Raw genomic sequence first — 18,787 nt, 5'->3', positions numbered from 1 at the left:
ATCAATTACATAAGGATATAATTATGAAGGAGCCAGATGCAGTGGCTCATGCTTGTAATCCCAGCACTTTGGGAGACCAAGGTGGAGGATTGCTTGAGCCCAGCCAGGAGTTTGAAACCAGCTTAGGCAACATAGTGAGCCCCTGTCTCTAAAAACTAAATAATAAATAAAAGAAAAAAATGATGAATAGAACATCACCAAAACTTAAAATTACCACTCATCTCAATACAATGTTAAGGGCTTCTTGTTTCTTCCAGAAAGTTTGAAGTGTCACTCCAAAAGCAAGAACACAAAAAAGCTGGGTAATAAACAAAATTGTAACTTTTATTAATACCTGTAGAGTTTTCAGGGAATGAGGTAGCCTGAAATTTACACAAGAATAGATGAAAACTGAAATAGCTATGATTGGATATTTTGACTTTCAACCTTCATACTAATGATTTGAAAGATTATATACCACCATTACTGTAATGGAATATTCTGAGCTTAATTATGAGTTTAGCCCTACCAGGGAGTTCTATGCTGATAATCTGGTTGTATTGCAGTAATTAACATCTTTATGGTTCTGGTTGAAGCACTTTTTAAAGTATTTCTTGCAAGGCTGATCCAGTGGTGCTGAATTCTCTCAGCTTTTGCTTGTCTGGCAAAGATGACTTTATTTCTTCTTCAGTTCCGAAGGATAAATTTTCTGGGTAAACAAATATATTTACAGAACACAGATATGTTAATTGAGTAGGGTCATTGGCTTTGGTTCTGGGTGGACACAGTAGTGTAATCCCTCTGTAGTACGTTAATTTGCAGTCAATGTCAGCAATGCCTGTGAGTGCCTTAGTGACCAAGACTGTAGGTTTTAGTGTAGCTTTTCTGCTGGGTCAGGCATGGCCTCCCCACTGGAGCTAGGAGCACCAGGTTGTTCCACATGCCAAGGGTGTGTGCCGGTTACTCTTCCAGGTCAGGCACAGCCTCCCTGCTGGAGGCAGGTGCACAGGGGCTGTGTTCTTGGGTTGGGCATGACCTCCTGGCTACGCAGCACTGTCTGTTCCTTGGGAGGCAGGACACTATATGGGCTGAGATGCTGTGGTCATTGCTGGTCTACTGGGCCTAATGTCTGAGTAGCCAGTGTTGTGGCACTGCAGTTGTTGGGATGGGAAAGAAAGTGCTTCCTAGTCAGTTTATTCCCACGGGTAAAGAACTGTAGCTGCTTGGTGGGAGATAGGATGAAACCATATGAGTGTAGTATAGTCACAGCAGAGCTCAGCAATTGGGCAATGCAGTGGCTACTGGTCCACAGGAAAGTACACACTCTAGCAGTGGCTTTCATTGCAAGATGGAGTCATATAGCAGCAGCTGGGATCCCATGGGGGAGGAGGCCCAATGTGGGTGCTTTCTCTGGAGTAATGCAGCCAAAGAACTCTTGGAAGCTTACTAGACTAGGCCCAAGGCCTGCGAGGACTAAAGTGTTCTCCAGTAACAATGACTATAGGTGCCTGCTGCTTCCATGGGGTCTCTTGTGGGTCTCTTTTGGGCCTCCTACTTATCTTTTTCCCCAAGAAGAGTCTCTCTTGTTTCTGATCCCACCTGAGGTGATGGAATGGCAAAAGTTGGATATATTGTTCCCTCTTCTATGCAGCAGCCCCAAACGACCATGTTCTACACAACTTTTACCAATCCCTACTGTATTCCAGTGTTCTCCTTCAGATACTCTAGTCAAAATGTGGTTGTTTATTTATTGTTTTGGTCTTTGTGCATGTGCCAGGGGGTGATAGGCACCTCTAGTCAGTCATCTTGCCAATGTCACTTCATTTTGAATTATTTGTCACATAATCCATATACCTCCATTTCTGTAACGTTAATTCCTCAAGGTTTATTTTAATCTTTGGACCATATTTTCCCATTTCTTCTGTTCACTGACATTTTGTGTTGGTATCTGCACATTTGACAAAATATTCATCTCTCCTAGTATTTACATACTGGCTTCATACAGGGGAAGACGTTCATCAATTAGCCTAGGTAGACAGATTCTTTTGTAACTAGTGTGTGTAAATTCCCAATTAGGTGGATTTTCCAATTTCTGTTTTTAAAAACCCACAATCTTCTACTCCCCATGGTTTCTTTCTGCTGCACTGTGTGACCTCTGGAAAGCAGCACATTTCCCAACACTTTTGTTGTTGTTGTTTTTCTATGTGGCCCCAGGCATCTAGAATATGTCAGGTTCTGTTAGCGGTTCAAAACAGGTAAGGCAGAAACTAGTCTCTCAGGAATCCCACCCCCTCAAAAATGTGTGAATCTATGTTTCATCACACATTCAGACTTTTGGGACCAGCCGGTGTACCATAGTGAGACCCTTGTCTCTAAAAACAAATATTTAGCAGGATGTGGTGGCATATGCCTTTGGTCCTAATTACTTGGGAGGAACATTGGAGCCCAGGATGTTGAGGCTGGAGTCAGCCATGATTATGCCATGCTCTCCAGCCTGGATGACAGAGAAAGACCTTGACTCAAAAAATAAACCAAAAAACCCAAAAAACAATGAAAGTTGTTTTATTGTTGGGAAAATTGGAAATGGAAAAAAAAACCCTGAGATTGGTGCAAATGTAATTTCAGTTTTTGCATTGTTGAAATTTGTCATTTGATATTGGAATACATTCTTAAATGAATGTGATTATATTATACATTGTTTTAATGTGCATTTCTCACTTTATGATTTATTTTGCTAATGACTTAATACTTGCTGTTTATTTTATATTTATTTAAGACTATGGAAAAGATGTTAGAAAAAAAGCAAATTCAAGCAGTTTTCTTATTCGAGTTCAAAATGGGTTGTAAAGCAGCAGAGACAATTCACATTATCAACAATTCATTTGTTCCAGGAACTGCTAATGAATGTGGAGTGCAGTGGTGGTTCAAGAAGTTTTGCAAAGGAAATGAGAGCCTTGAAGATGAGGAGTATAGTGGTCAGCCAGTGGAAACTGACAATTGAGAGCAATCATGGAAGCTGATCCTCTTACAACTACATGAGAAGTTGCTGAAGAACTCAATGTCAATAATTCTACTGTCATTTGGCATTTGACCATTCTATGATCATTCAGTATTTGAAGCAAATTGGAAAGGTGAAAAAGTTTGATAAGTGGGCGCCTTATGAGCTGAGTGAAAATAAAAAAATATTGTCATTTTGAAGTGTTGGCTTATTTTATTATATGCAACAACAACAAACCATTTCTCAATCAGATTGTGACATGCGATGAAAAGTGGATTTTATGTAATAACCGGCGATGACCAGCTCAGTGGTTGAACTGAGAACAGCCCCAAAGCATGTCTCAAAACCAAACTTGCACCAAAAGAAGGCCATGGGCAGTATTTTGTGGTCTGCTGCCGGTTTGATCCACTACAGCTTTCTGAATCCCGGTGAAACTATTACATTGGAGAAGTAACTCAGCAAATTGATGAGTTGTACCAAAAATTGCAACACCTGCAGCCAGCATTGGTCAACAGAAAGGGCCCAGTTCTTCTCTATGACAATGCCCAACTGCACATTGCACAACCAACTCTTCAAATGTTGAATGAATTGAGCTATAAAGTTTTGCCTCATCTGCCATATTCACCTGACCTCAAGGCCTTCATCCAGGGACAAAAGGAAAGCTCACAGTAGGCCATTGCCTCTGGAGGGAAAACATACAAAGCAGCACCGATGCCCAACTAAGGTCAGAGATGTCTGACACTCTAAGACTGGATCCCAAAAGAGAAAGCACTGGGGGATCCAACTCCAGACCTCAACCTCTTCAAAGGGGCCACCCATAGCAGAGGTTCTAAGGCCCGGTATTAAGCCCTCCTTAGAATTTTCTCTTGCAGTTCCAATACTGCTTGGCCCCAATATTGGTTGGAATCTGGTGTTTTCTGTTGAATGGGAAAGTGGAATGGAGTTGCAGGTGTCCAGGCTTTTCTGTTGCTGTTCTTAGCAGAGTCAGGCCTGGCTAGCATGTGATGTTCCCCTTTGGTGCTGTTGGGCTTCACTCTTCTTTGGAATCAGGGAAAGTTTGACCTTTAAAAATCAAACTGCCATGGAAACTACTTTACCCAAAATTTTGGTTTACAGACTTCATTGGATTACCTATTGGAGTAAACAAAGTAAAACTGGTGAGTCAGGGAAGGTTTGACCTTTAAAAATCAAACTGCCATGGAAACTGCTTTACCCAAAATTTTGGTTCACAGACTTCATTGGATTACCTATTGGAGTAAACATAGTAAAACCGGTGAGCTTGTATTGCTATCTCATGGCTAGGGTTACAAGGTAAAATCTATTGGATCTTTGTGTGTGTGTATATGTGTCTAGATGTGTTTGTTTGTATGTACATTTATTGTTTTATGTTGTGTCTACCAAATTAGCTTATAAGTAAAAGAGTGCTCATAAATTAAGTAAATAAATCTAAGCAATTTTCAAGTTCACATGATTTAAGTATAACTTTCCTAAACAAACTGGTTTTAAAATTATTGGTAAAATAAAAATAGAAATATTTTCAGAATTACCAGCATACATTTTTGTCTGGACTTTATATTTGCCTCTATTAGATATTTTGAGATGTCAGGGCTTGGCATAGAAGGTTATAAAACTATAAACCCAGCCAAAACAAAATGATCTTGGTTTGCATACCTTTTTTTTTTTTTTTTTTTTTTTTTTTTTTGGACAAATGAGAGTAATTTAATGTTAGCTAAATCTGAGTTATTGGCAACAATACCTATGTATTTAACATTGAGGCTCTTACTTAGGTTTACGTGAGCACCTGATGTTCACTGGCTATTAAAAACATGGTTAACAAAGAAATAACTAACTTTAAATGATGGTATCTAGTATCTCAGCTTACAGAAGTAGTCTAGATAAATTGTTAAAAATAAAAGAATTGAGTACGTTAAATGGGATAAATGTTTCAGGTAAACTTTTTGTGTAAATTAAAATATTAAAACTATTTTTGATGCTCATTGAATATCTGAGTAATTTCCAATTAAGAAAGGATTGTGATATGGGAAAATATGTTCCTAAAAATTATGGAATTGTTCTTATCTATAAATGCTCATATCTAATATTAGTTAATTTTAAGCTTGCAAAGGCTTTTAAATACTCAAGATAATTTTTAGAGTTAACTATAACATGAACTTCAAAATTTTTGTTCTGGATGGTAGAGACTAAGAGAAAGTACCACCATGTGGTTACAAGGTCAAGCTCGCAAAGACATAAAACAAGATGGAGACCTCATCTATCTGTTTTTGTTTGTTTGTTTCAGGAAACTGAAGCAAAGTTTGTTACTGACCAGCTTGCTGGACCATCGTGAGCAGCAAATTTATGGGGTCCTAAGCCCATATTCTATCCTAAGGTACTCTTTATGACAAAACCATACAGAAAGAAACACAAGGCACACAAGATTTACTACAGCTTAATACTAGTCTCAGAATTATTTTTCACATTAATCAAAACTTTAGAGAGGAGATAAACAGTAAATTTTACCACTCATTCAACTGGTTTGCACAAAGAGAGAGACCAGAAAGTATGACTTGTAAGGAATTCTTACCCTTTTGCCAGCATGTCCAGTTTCTGGGAGAACCCTTCTTTCAGGGAGTACTCTTCTTTCAGGGAGAGGGAATCCAGAAACTCCACATGGTGGCAAAGGGTAATAATTTTTTTACGAGTCAGACTTTCTGGGTTCTCCTCTCTCTCTCTTTTTCTTTTTTTTTGGCGGGGGGGGGAGAGAGAACTCAGAAACCCAACATGCCAGGAAAAGGGTAAACATTTTCTACCAGTCAGAATTTCTGGGTTCTCCTCTCTCTCTCTCTTTTTTTTTTTTTTGGGGGGGTGGGGAGAGAGAACTCAGAAACCCAACATGCCAGGAAAAGGGTAAACATTTTCACCAGTCAGAATTTCTGGGTTCTCCTCTCTCTTCTCTTTTTTTTGGGAGAGAGAACTCAGAAATCCAACACGCCAGCAAAAGGGTAAACATTTTCTACCAGTCAGACTTTCTGGGTTTTCTCTCTTCTCTTCTTTCAGGGAGAGAAAACTCAGAGACCCTACATGCTGGCAAAGGGGTAAGAATTTCTTACGAGTTGAACTGCTGGACTGTCTCTCTCTGTGCAAATCTGTTTAACGAATGTTAAAAATCCATGTTTATTTCTTCTATAAAGTTTTGAATAATGTGAAAAATAATTCTGAGGCTGGTCTTAGGCTGTAGCAAATCTAGTGAGCTTTGTGTGTCTTTCTGTATGGTTCTATCGTAAAGAGTACCTTAGGATAGGACACGAACTTAGGACCCTATAAGCTCACCACTCAAGATGGCCCAGAAAGCTGGTCAGTAACAAACTTTGCTTTAGTTCCTGAAACAAACAAAGACTGGATGAGGACTCCATCTTGTTTTATGTCCCTGGAAGCTTGGCCTTGTAACCACATGGCAATACATTCTCTTAGTTTCCACCATCCAGAACAGGAATTTTAGGGTTCATGTTATAGCTCTAAAAATTATCTTGAGTAGTCAAAAGGCTTTGCAAGCTCAAAATGAACTACTCTAGACTCCTTCTAGGAAGGGAAATAGAGACTGCCCAATGCTGCAGCTCAGCAGGTAAGGCTTCACCATTTTACGATGGCAGCCCAGGTTTAATCCTGGATTAGGGAATAAGTCCTTTCTTTTTTGTGATCTGCATGACCTTTGTCATTTGTTAATTTTCTTCCTCTCCATGAACTGTCTTGAATTTTCCTTTCCTTAAGCACCTGAGAGGTTATCTTTGATAAAGTCCCAGTGCCAGAAATATTGGGCACTTGACGTTACTAAAGTTGGGTAGTAAGACATTTAAAAGGATATGCATAGAGTGCCATGGGTAAAAGTCACCTTAACTAAAAGTGAATGTCCAAACTATAGATATATTTTAAAAGCCTTTATGTTTTTCTCTTCTTGGGTCTTGTTTTTTTTTGTTTTTTTCTTTAATTTTTTTTCTTCTCACTCAACTGAATTATTTATCTCCATTTAGTCTTGCCACTCTTAATGCACACATGAGAGGTCCTAAGATAACTTCTGATAGCCTGGGACTTATTGGGGAAAAACAGAAAAGATGCCACAAGACCCTGTTTTGAAAAAAAAAGAAAAGATGCCACAAGACCCTGTTTTCCTCATGAAACCCCAGGAATTAAAAGCAGATAGATCCCTCTTAAAACCTAGGGCTCTGTGTTAGTCGATTTTCATGCTGCTGATAAAGACATACCCAAGATTGGGCAATTTTCAAAAGAAAGATGTTTAATTGGACTTACAGTTCCATGTGACTGGGAAGCCTTGTAATCATGGTGGAAGGCAAGGAGAAGCAAGTCACATCTTACATGCATGGCAGCAGGCAAAGAAAGAACTTGTGTAGGGAAATTCCCCTTTTTAAAACCATCAGATCTCGTGAGACCCATTCATCATTACAAGAACAGCATGAGAAAGACCCACTCCCATGATTCAGTCACCTCCAGTCAGGTCCCTCCCACAACATGTGGGATTTGTGGAAGTTAAAAAATGAGATTTAGATGGGGACACAGAGCCAAACCATATCAGGCTCTGTTGTGTTTTGCATTGTGTTATCTGATGATTATGATTTTGGGGGGTATCAGAAATTACTTCTCACTATCAGAGAGCTTTGGTGTGAAATAACTATGTAGGAAATACACTTTTGGTGACAGCAAATGGCAGTTATCGGTGGGGGAAGATACTCAGCTCTTTGCACATTTGGATTAGAGAAGCATGCTGTTGGCCACCTAGAAGTATGGAACTGCCTCCACTCCCCACTGAGAGATAAGACTCTCGTGCGAGATGGGCTGATTCCCTCTTTTGGGGATCCAGGATCTGTTATAAAAACAGGACCCTTAATTTTGGGGATCTGTTTTTGTCTTCCAGCTGTGCCTGCTTATTAGGCCCTGTTATGTTTTTCTAGTCCTGTTTCTTGAAGGGCTCCATGCTGAGGCCAGTGGTCCAAATAAGAAACTGGCAAATGAAAAAATCTCACAACTACTGAATTGTTTTCTGTATGTCTGTAATTATGTGTTGTTTTTGTGATGTTTATACAAAAGAGTTCTAATTAATTGACTTAAAGAAAAATAAGTGCTTCAAACAAATGTTTTGAAATAATAAAAACTGTCATGCCTTTTAGTTCACATGACTTTAGTAATCTTTGGGAAATAAAAACAGCTTTAAAGATAATTAGTAAAATAAAGACATTTGGTCTAAGTTAGGCAGGTCAGATATTAGGTTTGCTAAATACTTTAAGGTCATAAACTGCTTCTTTGGCTCTTGAAAATTGTTCAACTTGTCTGCTTTACAGCTAGGTAAGGCCTGGAGACATGTGGAGTATGCCAAACCTGTAGCTATGCTGGAAAAAGTCAAACCTTATCTGCACCTAGTACATAATTAAAATAACATATCAGGTTTTCAACCAAAATTAAAAATTTCTAAGAGTTAACATTATGACAAGTAATTGAGACTACTGAAAGATAGTTTTACATGCAAGATGTGTGAGGAGAGTGAAATATGTTTTTGGTAAAATGCTATAACAAAGCATGGGAATGTAAAGTTTTATAAACCTTTAACATATTGAATAGGCTACTTTAAAATCAAATTTCAGCTTCAAAATTCTTTTCTGACCTTTAACTTTGAGATGCTAGAGAGGCCCCACTGAACCATCCAAAAAAGAGGTAAACAGAATTATTTGACAGGTTTAATTACATGGGAAGCATTGTCAAAATAAAAAAAAAGATGTTTAATCTTCTTCTTGTTATATTTTAGTGAATGATATTAATATGTGTTCCAAAATTTTATGGAATTTCTAAAATTCTAATATGTCTGTGTATATGCTATCAAACATAACTATGGTTATTATGTTAAGATATTGTAGACCACAGAAATAACCAAATTTCCTTGTCAGGTTTGTCTTTTTTAAAAAATTTTTAAAAATTATTATTATACTTTAAGTTCTAGGGTACATGTGCACAATGTGCAGGTGTGTTACATATGTATACATGTGCCATGTTGGTGTGCTGTACCCATTAACTCGTCATTTACATTAGGTATATCTCTTAATGCTATCCCTCCCCCCTCCGCCAACCCCACAATAGGCCCCAGGGTGTAATGTTCCCCTTCCTGTGTCCAAGTGATCTCATTGTTCAATTCTCACCTATGAGTGAGAACATGCAGTGTTTGGTTTTCTGTTCTTGCGCTAGTTTGCTGAGAATGATGGTTTCCAGCTCCATCCATGTCCCTACAAAGGACACAAACTCATCCTTTTTTATGACTGCATTGTATTCCATGGTGTATATGTGCCACATTTTCTTAATCCAGTCTGTCACTGATGGACATTTGGGTTATTCCAAGTCTTTTTTTCTTTTTTTTTTTTCCTGGTTTTTTTTTTTTTTTTTTTTTTTTTTTGAGACAGAGTCTTGCTCTGTCACCAAGGCTGGAGTGCAGTGGCGCGATCTCGGCTCACTGTAAACTCCACCTCCCAGGTTCACGCCATTCTCCTGCCTCAGCCTCCTGAGTACCTGGGACTACAGGCGCCCGCCACCTCGCCTGGCTAATTTTTTGTATTTTTAGTAGAGATGGGGTTTCACCGTGTTAGCCAGGATGGTCTCGATCTCCTGACCTTGTGATCTGCCCACCTCGGCCTCCTAAAGTGCTGGGATTACAGGCTTGAGCCACCGTGCCCGGCCTCCAAGTCTTTACTATTGTGAATAATCCTGCAATAAACATACATGTGCATGTGTCTTTATAGCAGCATGGTTTATAATCCTTTGGGTATATACCCAGTAATGGGATGGCTGGGTCAAATGGTATTTCTAGTTCTAGATCCTTGAGGAATCGCCACACTGTGGTTTAAATTTCCAGCTTTTCTGCCCTGCTTTTTCCCCATCTTTGTGGTTTTATCTGCCTTTGGTCCTTGATGATGGTGACATACTGATGGAGTTTTGGTGTGGGTGTCCTTTCTGCTTGTTAGTTTTCCTTCTAAAAGTCAGAACCCTCAGCTGTAAGTATGTTGGAGATTGCTTGAGGTCCACTCCAGACCCTGTTTGCCTGGGTATCAGCCGCAGAGGCTGCAGAAGATAGAATATTGCTGATCAGCGAGTGTTGCTGTCTGATTGTTGATCTGGAAACTTCATCTCAGAGGTGTGCCCAGCAGTGTGGGGTGTGAGGTGTCAGTCTACACCTAGTGGGGGATGTCTCTCAGGTTACTCAAGGGTCAGGGACCTACTTGAGCATGCAGTCTGTCCGTTCTTAGATCTCAACCTCCGTGCTGGGAGAGCCACTGCTCTCTTCAAAGCTGTCAGACAGGGCCATTTACATCTGCAGAGGTTTCTGCTGCTTTTTGTTTAGCTATGCCCTGTCCCCAGAGGTGGAGTCTACAGAGACAGGCAGGCTTCCTTGAGCTGTGGTGGGCTCCACCCAGTTCAGGCTTCTGGAGGCTTTGTTTACCTACTTAAGCCTCAGCAATGGTGGGCGCCCCTCCCCCAGCCTTGCTGCTGCATTGCAGTTAGATTTCAGACTGCTGTGCTAGCAATGAGGGAGACGCTGTGGGCGTGGGACCCTCCCGGCCAGGTGCGGGATGTAATCTCATGTGCCGTTTGCTAAGACCCTTGGTAAAGTGCAGTATTAGGGTGAGAGTTACCTGATTTTCCAGGTGTTGTGTGTCTCAGTTTCCCTTGGCTAGGAAAAGAGATTCCCTTTCCCCTTGCTCTTCCCAGGTGAGGTGATGCCTCGTCCTGCTTCAGCTCTCACTGGTCTGGCTGCACCAGCTGACCAGTACTGATTGTCTGGCACTCCCCAGTGAGATGAATCTGGTACCTCAGTTGAAAATGCAGAAATCACCCGTCTTCTGTGCTGCTCGCGCTGGGAGCTGAAGGCTGGAGCTATTCCTATTCAGCCATCTTGCTCCGGGGAGCCAGTAATTTATTTTTATATCACCAATATATGAGCTCTCATTTCCTCCGAGTCATCAAAACTTGATGGTATTAAATGTTAATTAGTAACAGTAGTAAAATGAAGTCATCTCGTTGATTTGCATTTAATATACCCTGAAACATGATTTTCAATAACATTTTTACATATATAATTTTATTTTGTCTTTATATTATAAATAAAATTGCATTCCTACCAGGATCTGTGATAACTGCTAGACTAATATTAAATTAGGTCATCATCACTAAGAACCTAAACAGTAGGAACTATTGTTCAATCTGCCAACTCCCCAGAGGCATATTAAAATCTTACTCAATGTTTATAAAATTGTACACCTTACTTGCATTTCTTTAAATGCTTCCTTTATAGATTAAGAGTGCAGTATTGATATATATGTACAATATCTTAATTTTTAGGAAACTGTATGGTTTGTATATTTATTTTGGGGCCAAATGTTTTATGCCTAATGTTCCTTTTTAATTATGTTTTCTTAATATTTATATATTTTCATATTCCTTCTGGTAGAATTTGCATAGTTTTTGTCCTTGCATTCCTGTATTTTCAAATTTCTCTGTCATATGCTTTAGTTTAGTCTTTTATAAGCATCATTGATTGACAGTCATTTTCTTTTTACTGCGATGTTCTAGTGTCAGGTTCTAATTAGCCTAGTTGTGCTAACTTCAAAATGGGGAAGCAAGAGTGCTGGTGGTTTCATAATGACTCAATAGCCAATTAAATGCTTGAAATTCAAGGTTTATTGATTTATTGCATGGCTTTCACACACACAAAATCATAGAAATATACCCAACATACACAGGCAGAGATAAGAGAAAAGGAGTACAAACAGCAGGGAGTCCTTCTGGAGACCAGCATGCTGATTGACCCACTGGCAGATCTGTTTTCCCTGTGAACACCGTAGCAGGGCTTCCAGTGGCTGCTGTCATAGAGAAGAGGCTTCAGAGCCAGAATTCTCTCCTCACAGTTGTCAGTGACAGAGCCTTTGCAAGCATCATGACCATCTTCAGTTTCTTTGTGGTTTTTATGGCCCTCTGAAGGGGGCCTCTGTTCATAGTCATCATCTTCAGCTGCCTTTTGGTTGCACTTTTCTGTCAGGTGCCTGGAGTGCCTGGTCACAGGAGGTGTTATCACCTCACCCCTCCATACATGTGCTTATTACTCAGAGCATCAGCACTTTCACTCTAAGCCAAGATAGAAATGACTCCATTTTGAGACATTTAGTATAGCAAAATATTATTACATATCCCATGTTTAATTATTGATAAAATGACGTTTAATTACTGACATAGATTGATTTTTACTTCCAGAGAGTTATTTCCATTTTATCATGTAAATTATTGGTTTTAATCCACTTATTTCCTTAGCTTGTTATCTTCTGATTAAATTATTATCTTTTTTAGTTACCATCATTTGTACAAAAACTATAAATGTAATACAAATTTAAATATTCAAATACATTTAATTTTTCCTCCACATAGCAATTATGGCCATTCATAAAATTGTGTGTTTACAATTATTTTCTTCTGAGTTCTTAGAATATTGTGCCACTGTAGTCTCTCTATCCAAAGTTCCAGATGAGAAGTTTGTTGCTGCTGAATCCCTTATATTTGGAAAAAGCCTGTTAAGAAAAAATTTCCTCAAGTCATTGTAAATTCACATCTTAATACAGGCAAAAGTTGAGATGAAAATGTATTTCAGAACCTATTGGTCTCATCTGAGGTGCCAAAGATATTTTTGGAAAAATCATGAGAAATGTTTATTTATAAATTTATTAATTTAACTTATCTATTAATAGCTTAAATCAATGAGAGAAAAATATTTGCAGAGAGTTTGCAAGGAATAAAGGCATTCTATTACCGAAAGGAGCTTGATTTACTTTACATATACTTTACATTTACACTTTGCAAAGACAATAAATGGATACCCTGGTGAAACAGTAATCAAGTAGATTCTCTCTTCTTTCTTTTTCTTTTTGTCTCATCCTGTACCCTAATAACTCAAATAAAAGTAAATCACTAGTATTTTATGTGTTTGTTAGCTTGGAATGTCTATTGCACAATAATATTGGTGTTCATATCTCAAGACATCATCAGAAGTTGCAGTGGTTTGTGTTTGCATTTTAAATTGTTCTAAATATTCTTATGCATCCTTTTGACCTTCTGAAACTAGAAAAATTGTCTCACGTGAGACACATGGAATTGTAAACAACTTTTAAATATATGAAAAGAGCTAAAGTCTTTCATAGGGAACAAAGGTAAAAGGGTAGATGGAATTCACCTACTAAGGAGCAGTGGAATTCATTCCAGGATCTCAATACAAATGACAAAACTGAAGAAAACATTTAGAAAAATAGGGAACATACACCTATTTAAGGAAATTATTTGTCTTTGTAAGATAAATTGGTATTATGGAAGGTTTTGGTTTTTTTTGTTTTTTTTTGTTTTTTTTTGAGATGGAGTCTTGCTCTGTTGCCCAGGCTGGAGTGCAGTGATGCAGTCTTGGCTCACTGCAAGCACCGCCTCCCAAGTTCACACCATTCTCCTGCCTCGGCCTCCCAAGTAGCTGGGACTACAGGCGCCTGCCACCAAACCTGGGTAATTTTTTTTTTTTTTTTTTTTTAGTAGAGACGTGGTTTCCACATGTTAGCAAGGATCATCTCAATCTCTTTACCTTGTGATCCACCCACCTTAGCCTCCCAAAGTGCTGGGATTACAGGTATGAGCCACTGCACAGGGTCGATTTTTTTAATTTAAAAATTAAATGTCTGATATTCAGCATTTCAACAAGTAGTCAATTTCAACTATTTTGTATTTCGGCTAGGCTATCATGAGATTGTTGCTATATAACTCTATAATATTAGCAATAGGAGGCACATTAGTAGAGCCCTATTCATGGTGATAAATAGAATGATTTGGCCTTTATAGTCCATTGCATTGTGTAATTTCTAGTTTAAATCAATGAATGTGTTGTCTGGACTTTTTTCCATATAATTCTAAAGGAAAAAAATGACAAATTGATGAAATGTTTGGATAAAGCAACTCATTCATTGATCTCAATGAAATACAGAGAAGCAGCATCAGAAGAGGCTTTGTATCACCATATAGATGAAAACAGGACTTTTTAATTTTGTCTTAACTCTTCTGGCCTCCTCCAATGTGAGACAGTAAAACTTCTCCATGACTATAATCCTGCATTGAATTCCATTGGGTCAATAGGTAAATGTGAGATGAGCTGCAGAATATTGGCTACAGGTTCCATACTACTTTTCTCCATCATTAACTCATGCCTATCAAGGCAAGATAATAACTGGCTTGTTTTTCATGGTGGCAGAAACTAGGCATAAGAAGTATAAATCTGTATGGTAACAAGCACACACCTGTCCCCTGTATTTGTTTCATTTCAGCAGGTGTTATGTTGGCAAGCTAATGTTTGGACATAAAGGATCACACATAGGATATTGCTGTGAAGTAATTGGAAATTACAAAGGCTTTACTTAACAGGCCTCACAAAAGAAACCTGTTCTTCAAGAAGGCAAGTGACTTGCAGTTTCTGGAGAAAGTTGCGTTCCAGGGCTCAGCCTCACCCTAAGGCAACTGTGCTTACATACATATCTGCTGTCTCAGCCCAGGAACCTCCTTTTGGAGGCCTTCTCCTTGGGGGCCTCAGCTGAGATGCTTTTCATTCACTCTGCTGAGGCCATCTTTTCTGGGGCAATTGTTTACTAAAAATCTCTTTTCTCTGACTCAGTACTATTGCATCTCTAGCACTTCCCTGTATCCTACAACAATTCCCCCTAGTTCATAAAATGACAGGAGACCTTTGTAAAGAGACAATTTTCCCCACATCTGCTGATATCCTCTGACCCTCACCCAGTGCTGTTCTATGGGGAAAAATGGAACAGGAGGAGGAAGCACTACATTCCTTTTTGGCCTCTTTCTTATACACAACTACAATAAGTGAATAGAGTTTCTTTCAATTTGACTTCTCCTAACTGACCAAATGTACACCTGGTAGCTCTCAACAGAAGGTCTAAAGAATGCCAACAGTCACTGGATGTAAAGATGAAAACAAAGTAGACTATTCCACTTAGTTCCAGGTTATGGATTTTTTTTGTTAAGCAAAAATAATTTCTCTATATTGTTTGTAATTACTCACTAGACTTGCATCATGTTTGAGGGAAAAGCCTGAAGCCTACAGGTAAACAGGATATACCTTTGCGTAACATTGCACACATTTTTAATGGAACATTTGGGAGTGTAGATTTTTGGGTAGAGCAAAAGAAGGAAATATTAACATTTTCCTTCCTAGCTTACTAGTTCTACATTCCCTTCAATTTTCATAAGGAAATTATATTTGCACAGTAAACCCAGGACTTCTGTCTTTGGGCATGAGTTATGGTATATATGTCCCATAACATATAACAAAGATATATGTACTATTATCAACATAGGCTCAGAAATATTAATGGTTTCAGCCCTGTGGACACTTACATGTTTCTAAAAAAGAGTATGGTATTAATTTTCAAGTCGGTCCTTGAGATAAGAAGAGAGGAAATCCTGCAAATTTTTCAAAGAGCTCAATATACAGAAAGTTTGGTGAATGCCTTCTGGATGAAATATAGTTAAACCTTCCATATTTATCTGGGAGAGTTATCCAATCCAATTCAATCAATGTTGAGAAAGTTATTGCCATTTGAGACAACAACATGGGCACTGGTAGAACCCCAGGAACCTTGAAAAGGCTACAATCAGGAAATTCTTGTATAACACACAGGTCTTTGTTTTTTCTTCCAGTTACTAAGGCACAAGGATAAGAATGGTCACTCTTCTGGACATCTGGAGATCCATCAAAGGAATGATTCCCTCTGAGTTACCACCCTTCCTTTTACAATTACCTCTCAGTCTGAAGTAAACCAAGGAAATAAGCATGGTGATGAAGACCATCAGCACCCACACCATCACAGTCATATCTTCCAAATACATAGAAACCAATTGGAATTTTTGATCTGAAAATGGAACTAGGGAGAGATGGAACATTTAGGATTGTTGCAGCAGAGAGAGGAGGGCTTGTTCAGAGATTTATGATAAGTTTACTCTCCAGGTTCCTGTTGCTTCATACCATCTGAGTGTGTCTGAGGGTTGGGGAGAAGTAGGTTGGGCTATGTGGATGATCCTGGATATGAGTATATTTGGGCTAAGACCAGAAGAAGGCTGTGACAAGGCAGATGCCTTTCTTCTCAAGCAGCATAGTATTTTCCTTGAGTGGCCACAGTCTGAAGGACAGATAAACACATTGTGTATTTACCCACATTAGCTGGTGCTGAGGACCCTCAAGAATACTGGGCCTTGTGAGGAGTGTCGTAAAATAGAATAGTCTTGGGTGAGCAGACTCTCTAGAATAAAAAAGATCTCAAAATTCTTAAAAGTCATACTATCATCTATGTCATAATTCTCCTTTTAATTATCTTTTCTCTGTGGTTCTAAAGTAGTAAACATGCCCATATCATAGTATTGTTTAACATATCTCATCATGGTAGCACCACTGCCAGCAATGAAGGCACCTGTTTCATTACTACACCTATTAGAAATTACTCTCGGGGGGCGGAGCAAGATGGCCGAATAGGAACAGCTCCAGTCTCCAATTCCCAGCGCGAGCGACACAGAAGACCGGTGATTTCTGCATTTTCAACTGAGGTACTGGGTTCATCTCACTAGGGAGTGCCAGAGGATCGGTGCTGGTCAGCTGCTGCAGCCCGACCAGCGAGAGCTGAAGCAGGGCGAGGCATTGCCTCACCTGTAAAGCGCAAGGGGGAAGGGAATCCCTTTTCCTAGCCAGGGGAACTGAGACACACAACACCTGGAAAATCGGGTAACTCCCACCCCAAAACTGCACTTTAAGCAAACAGGCACACCAGGAGATCATATCCCACACCTGGCCGGAAGGGTCCCACACCCACGGAGCCTCCCTCATTGCTAGCACAGCAGTCTGTGATCTACCGGCAAGGCAGCAGCGAGGCTGGGGGAGGGGCGCCCGCCATTGCTGAGGCTTAAGTAGGTAAACAAAGCTGCTGGGAAGCTCGAACTGGGTGGAGCTCACAGCAGCTCAAGGAAACCTGCCTGTCTCTGTAGACTCCACCTCTGGGGACAGGGCACAGTAAACAATAACAAACGCAGCAGCTCTGCAGATGCAAACGACTCTGTCTGACAGCTTTGAAGAGAGCAGTGGATCTCCCAACACGGAGGTTGAGATCTGAGAAAGGACAGACTCCCTGCTCAAGTGGGTCCCTGACCCCTGAGTAGCCTAACTGGGAGACATCCCCCACTAGGGGCAGTCTGACACCCCACACCTCACAGGGTGGAGTACACCCCTGAGAGGAAGCTTTCAAAGCAAGAATCAGACAGGTACACTCGCTGTTCAGAAATATTCTATCTTCTGCAGCCTCTGCTGCTGATACCCAGGCAAACAGGGTCTGGAGTGGACCTCAAGCAATCTCCTACAGCTACAACCTACAGCTGAGGATCCTGACTGTTAGAAGGAAAGCTATCAAACAGGAAGGACACCTACACCAAAACCCCATCAGTACATCACCATCATCAAAGACCAGAGGCAGATAAAACCACAAAGATGGGGAAAAAGCAGGGCAGAAAAGCTGGAAATTCAAAAAATAAGAGCGCATCTCCCCTGGCAAAGGAGCGCAGCTCATCGCCAGCAACGGATCAAAGCTGGATGGAGAATGACTTTGACGACATGAGACAAGAAGGCTTCAGTCCATCAAATTTCTCAGAGCTAAAGGAGGAATTACGTACCCAGCGCAAAGAAACTAAAAATCTTGAAAAAAAAGTGGAAGAATTGATGGCTAGAGTAATTAATGCAGAGAAGCTCACAAACGAAATGAAAGAGATGAAAACCATGGCACGAGAAATACGTGACAAATGCACAAGCTTCAGTAACCGACTCGATCAACTGGAAGAAAGAATGTCAGCGATGGAGGATCAAATGAATGAAATGAAGCGAGAAGAGAAACCAAAAGAAAAAAGAAGAAAAAGAAATGAACAAAGCCTGCAAGAAGTATGGGATTATGTAAAAAGACCAAATCTACGTCTGATTGGGGTGCCTGAAAGTGAGGGGGAAAATGGAACCAAGTTGGAAAACACTCTTCAGGATATCATCCAGGAGAACTTCCCCAACCTAGTAGGGCAGGCCAACATTCAAATCCAGGAAATACAGAGAACGCCACAAAGATACTCCTCGAGAAGAGCAACTCCAAGACACATAATTGCCAGATTCACCAAAGTTGAAATGAAGGAAAAAATCTTAAGGGCAGCCAGAGAGAAAGGTCGGGTTACCCACAAAGGGAAGCCCATCAGACTAACAGCAGATCTCTCGGCAGAAACTCTTCAAGCCAGAAGAGAGTGGGGGCCAATATTCAACATTCTTAAAGAAAAGAATTTTAAACCCAGAATTTTATATCCAGCCAAACTAAGTTTCATAAGTGAAGGAGAAATAAAATCCTTTACAGATAAGCAAATGCTTAGAGATTTTGTCACCACTAGGCCTGCCTTACAAGAGACCCTGAAGGAAGCACTAAACATGGAAAGGAACAACCGGTACCAGCCATTGCAAAAACACACCAAAATGTAAAGACCATCAAGGCTAGGAAGAAACTGCATCAACTAACGAGCAAAATAACCAGTTAATATCATAATGGCAGGATCAAGTTCACACATAACAATCTTAACCTTAAATGTAAATGGACTAAATGCTCCAATTAAAAGACACAAACTGGCAAACTGGATAAAGAGTCAAGATCCATCAGT

The 18,787-nt window shown here is 39.8% G+C and overlaps 1 protein-coding gene across 1 annotated transcript in view; it reads right to left on the bottom strand.

Moving 5' to 3' along the window:
• Positions 1-15,766: 15,766 nt before the first annotated feature.
• Positions 15,767-18,787, bottom strand: part of LOC103224846 (selection and upkeep of intraepithelial T-cells protein 1) — a 53,507-nt gene continuing 50,486 nt past the window's right edge. Inside the window, exon 6 of the mRNA XM_073008013.1 lies at positions 15,767-15,987. Within this exon, the coding sequence (XP_072864114.1) occupies positions 15,767-15,987 (221 nt within the window). The remainder of the gene's footprint in view (positions 15,988-18,787) is intronic.

This window comes from Chlorocebus sabaeus, chromosome 20, assembly GCF_047675955.1.
Source record: "Chlorocebus sabaeus isolate Y175 chromosome 20, mChlSab1.0.hap1, whole genome shotgun sequence".
Classification (NCBI taxonomy): Eukaryota; Metazoa; Chordata; class Mammalia; order Primates; family Cercopithecidae; genus Chlorocebus; species Chlorocebus sabaeus.
The sequence above is the reverse complement of the archived record's forward strand: the minus strand, read 5'-3'. Positions and strand labels throughout refer to the sequence as shown.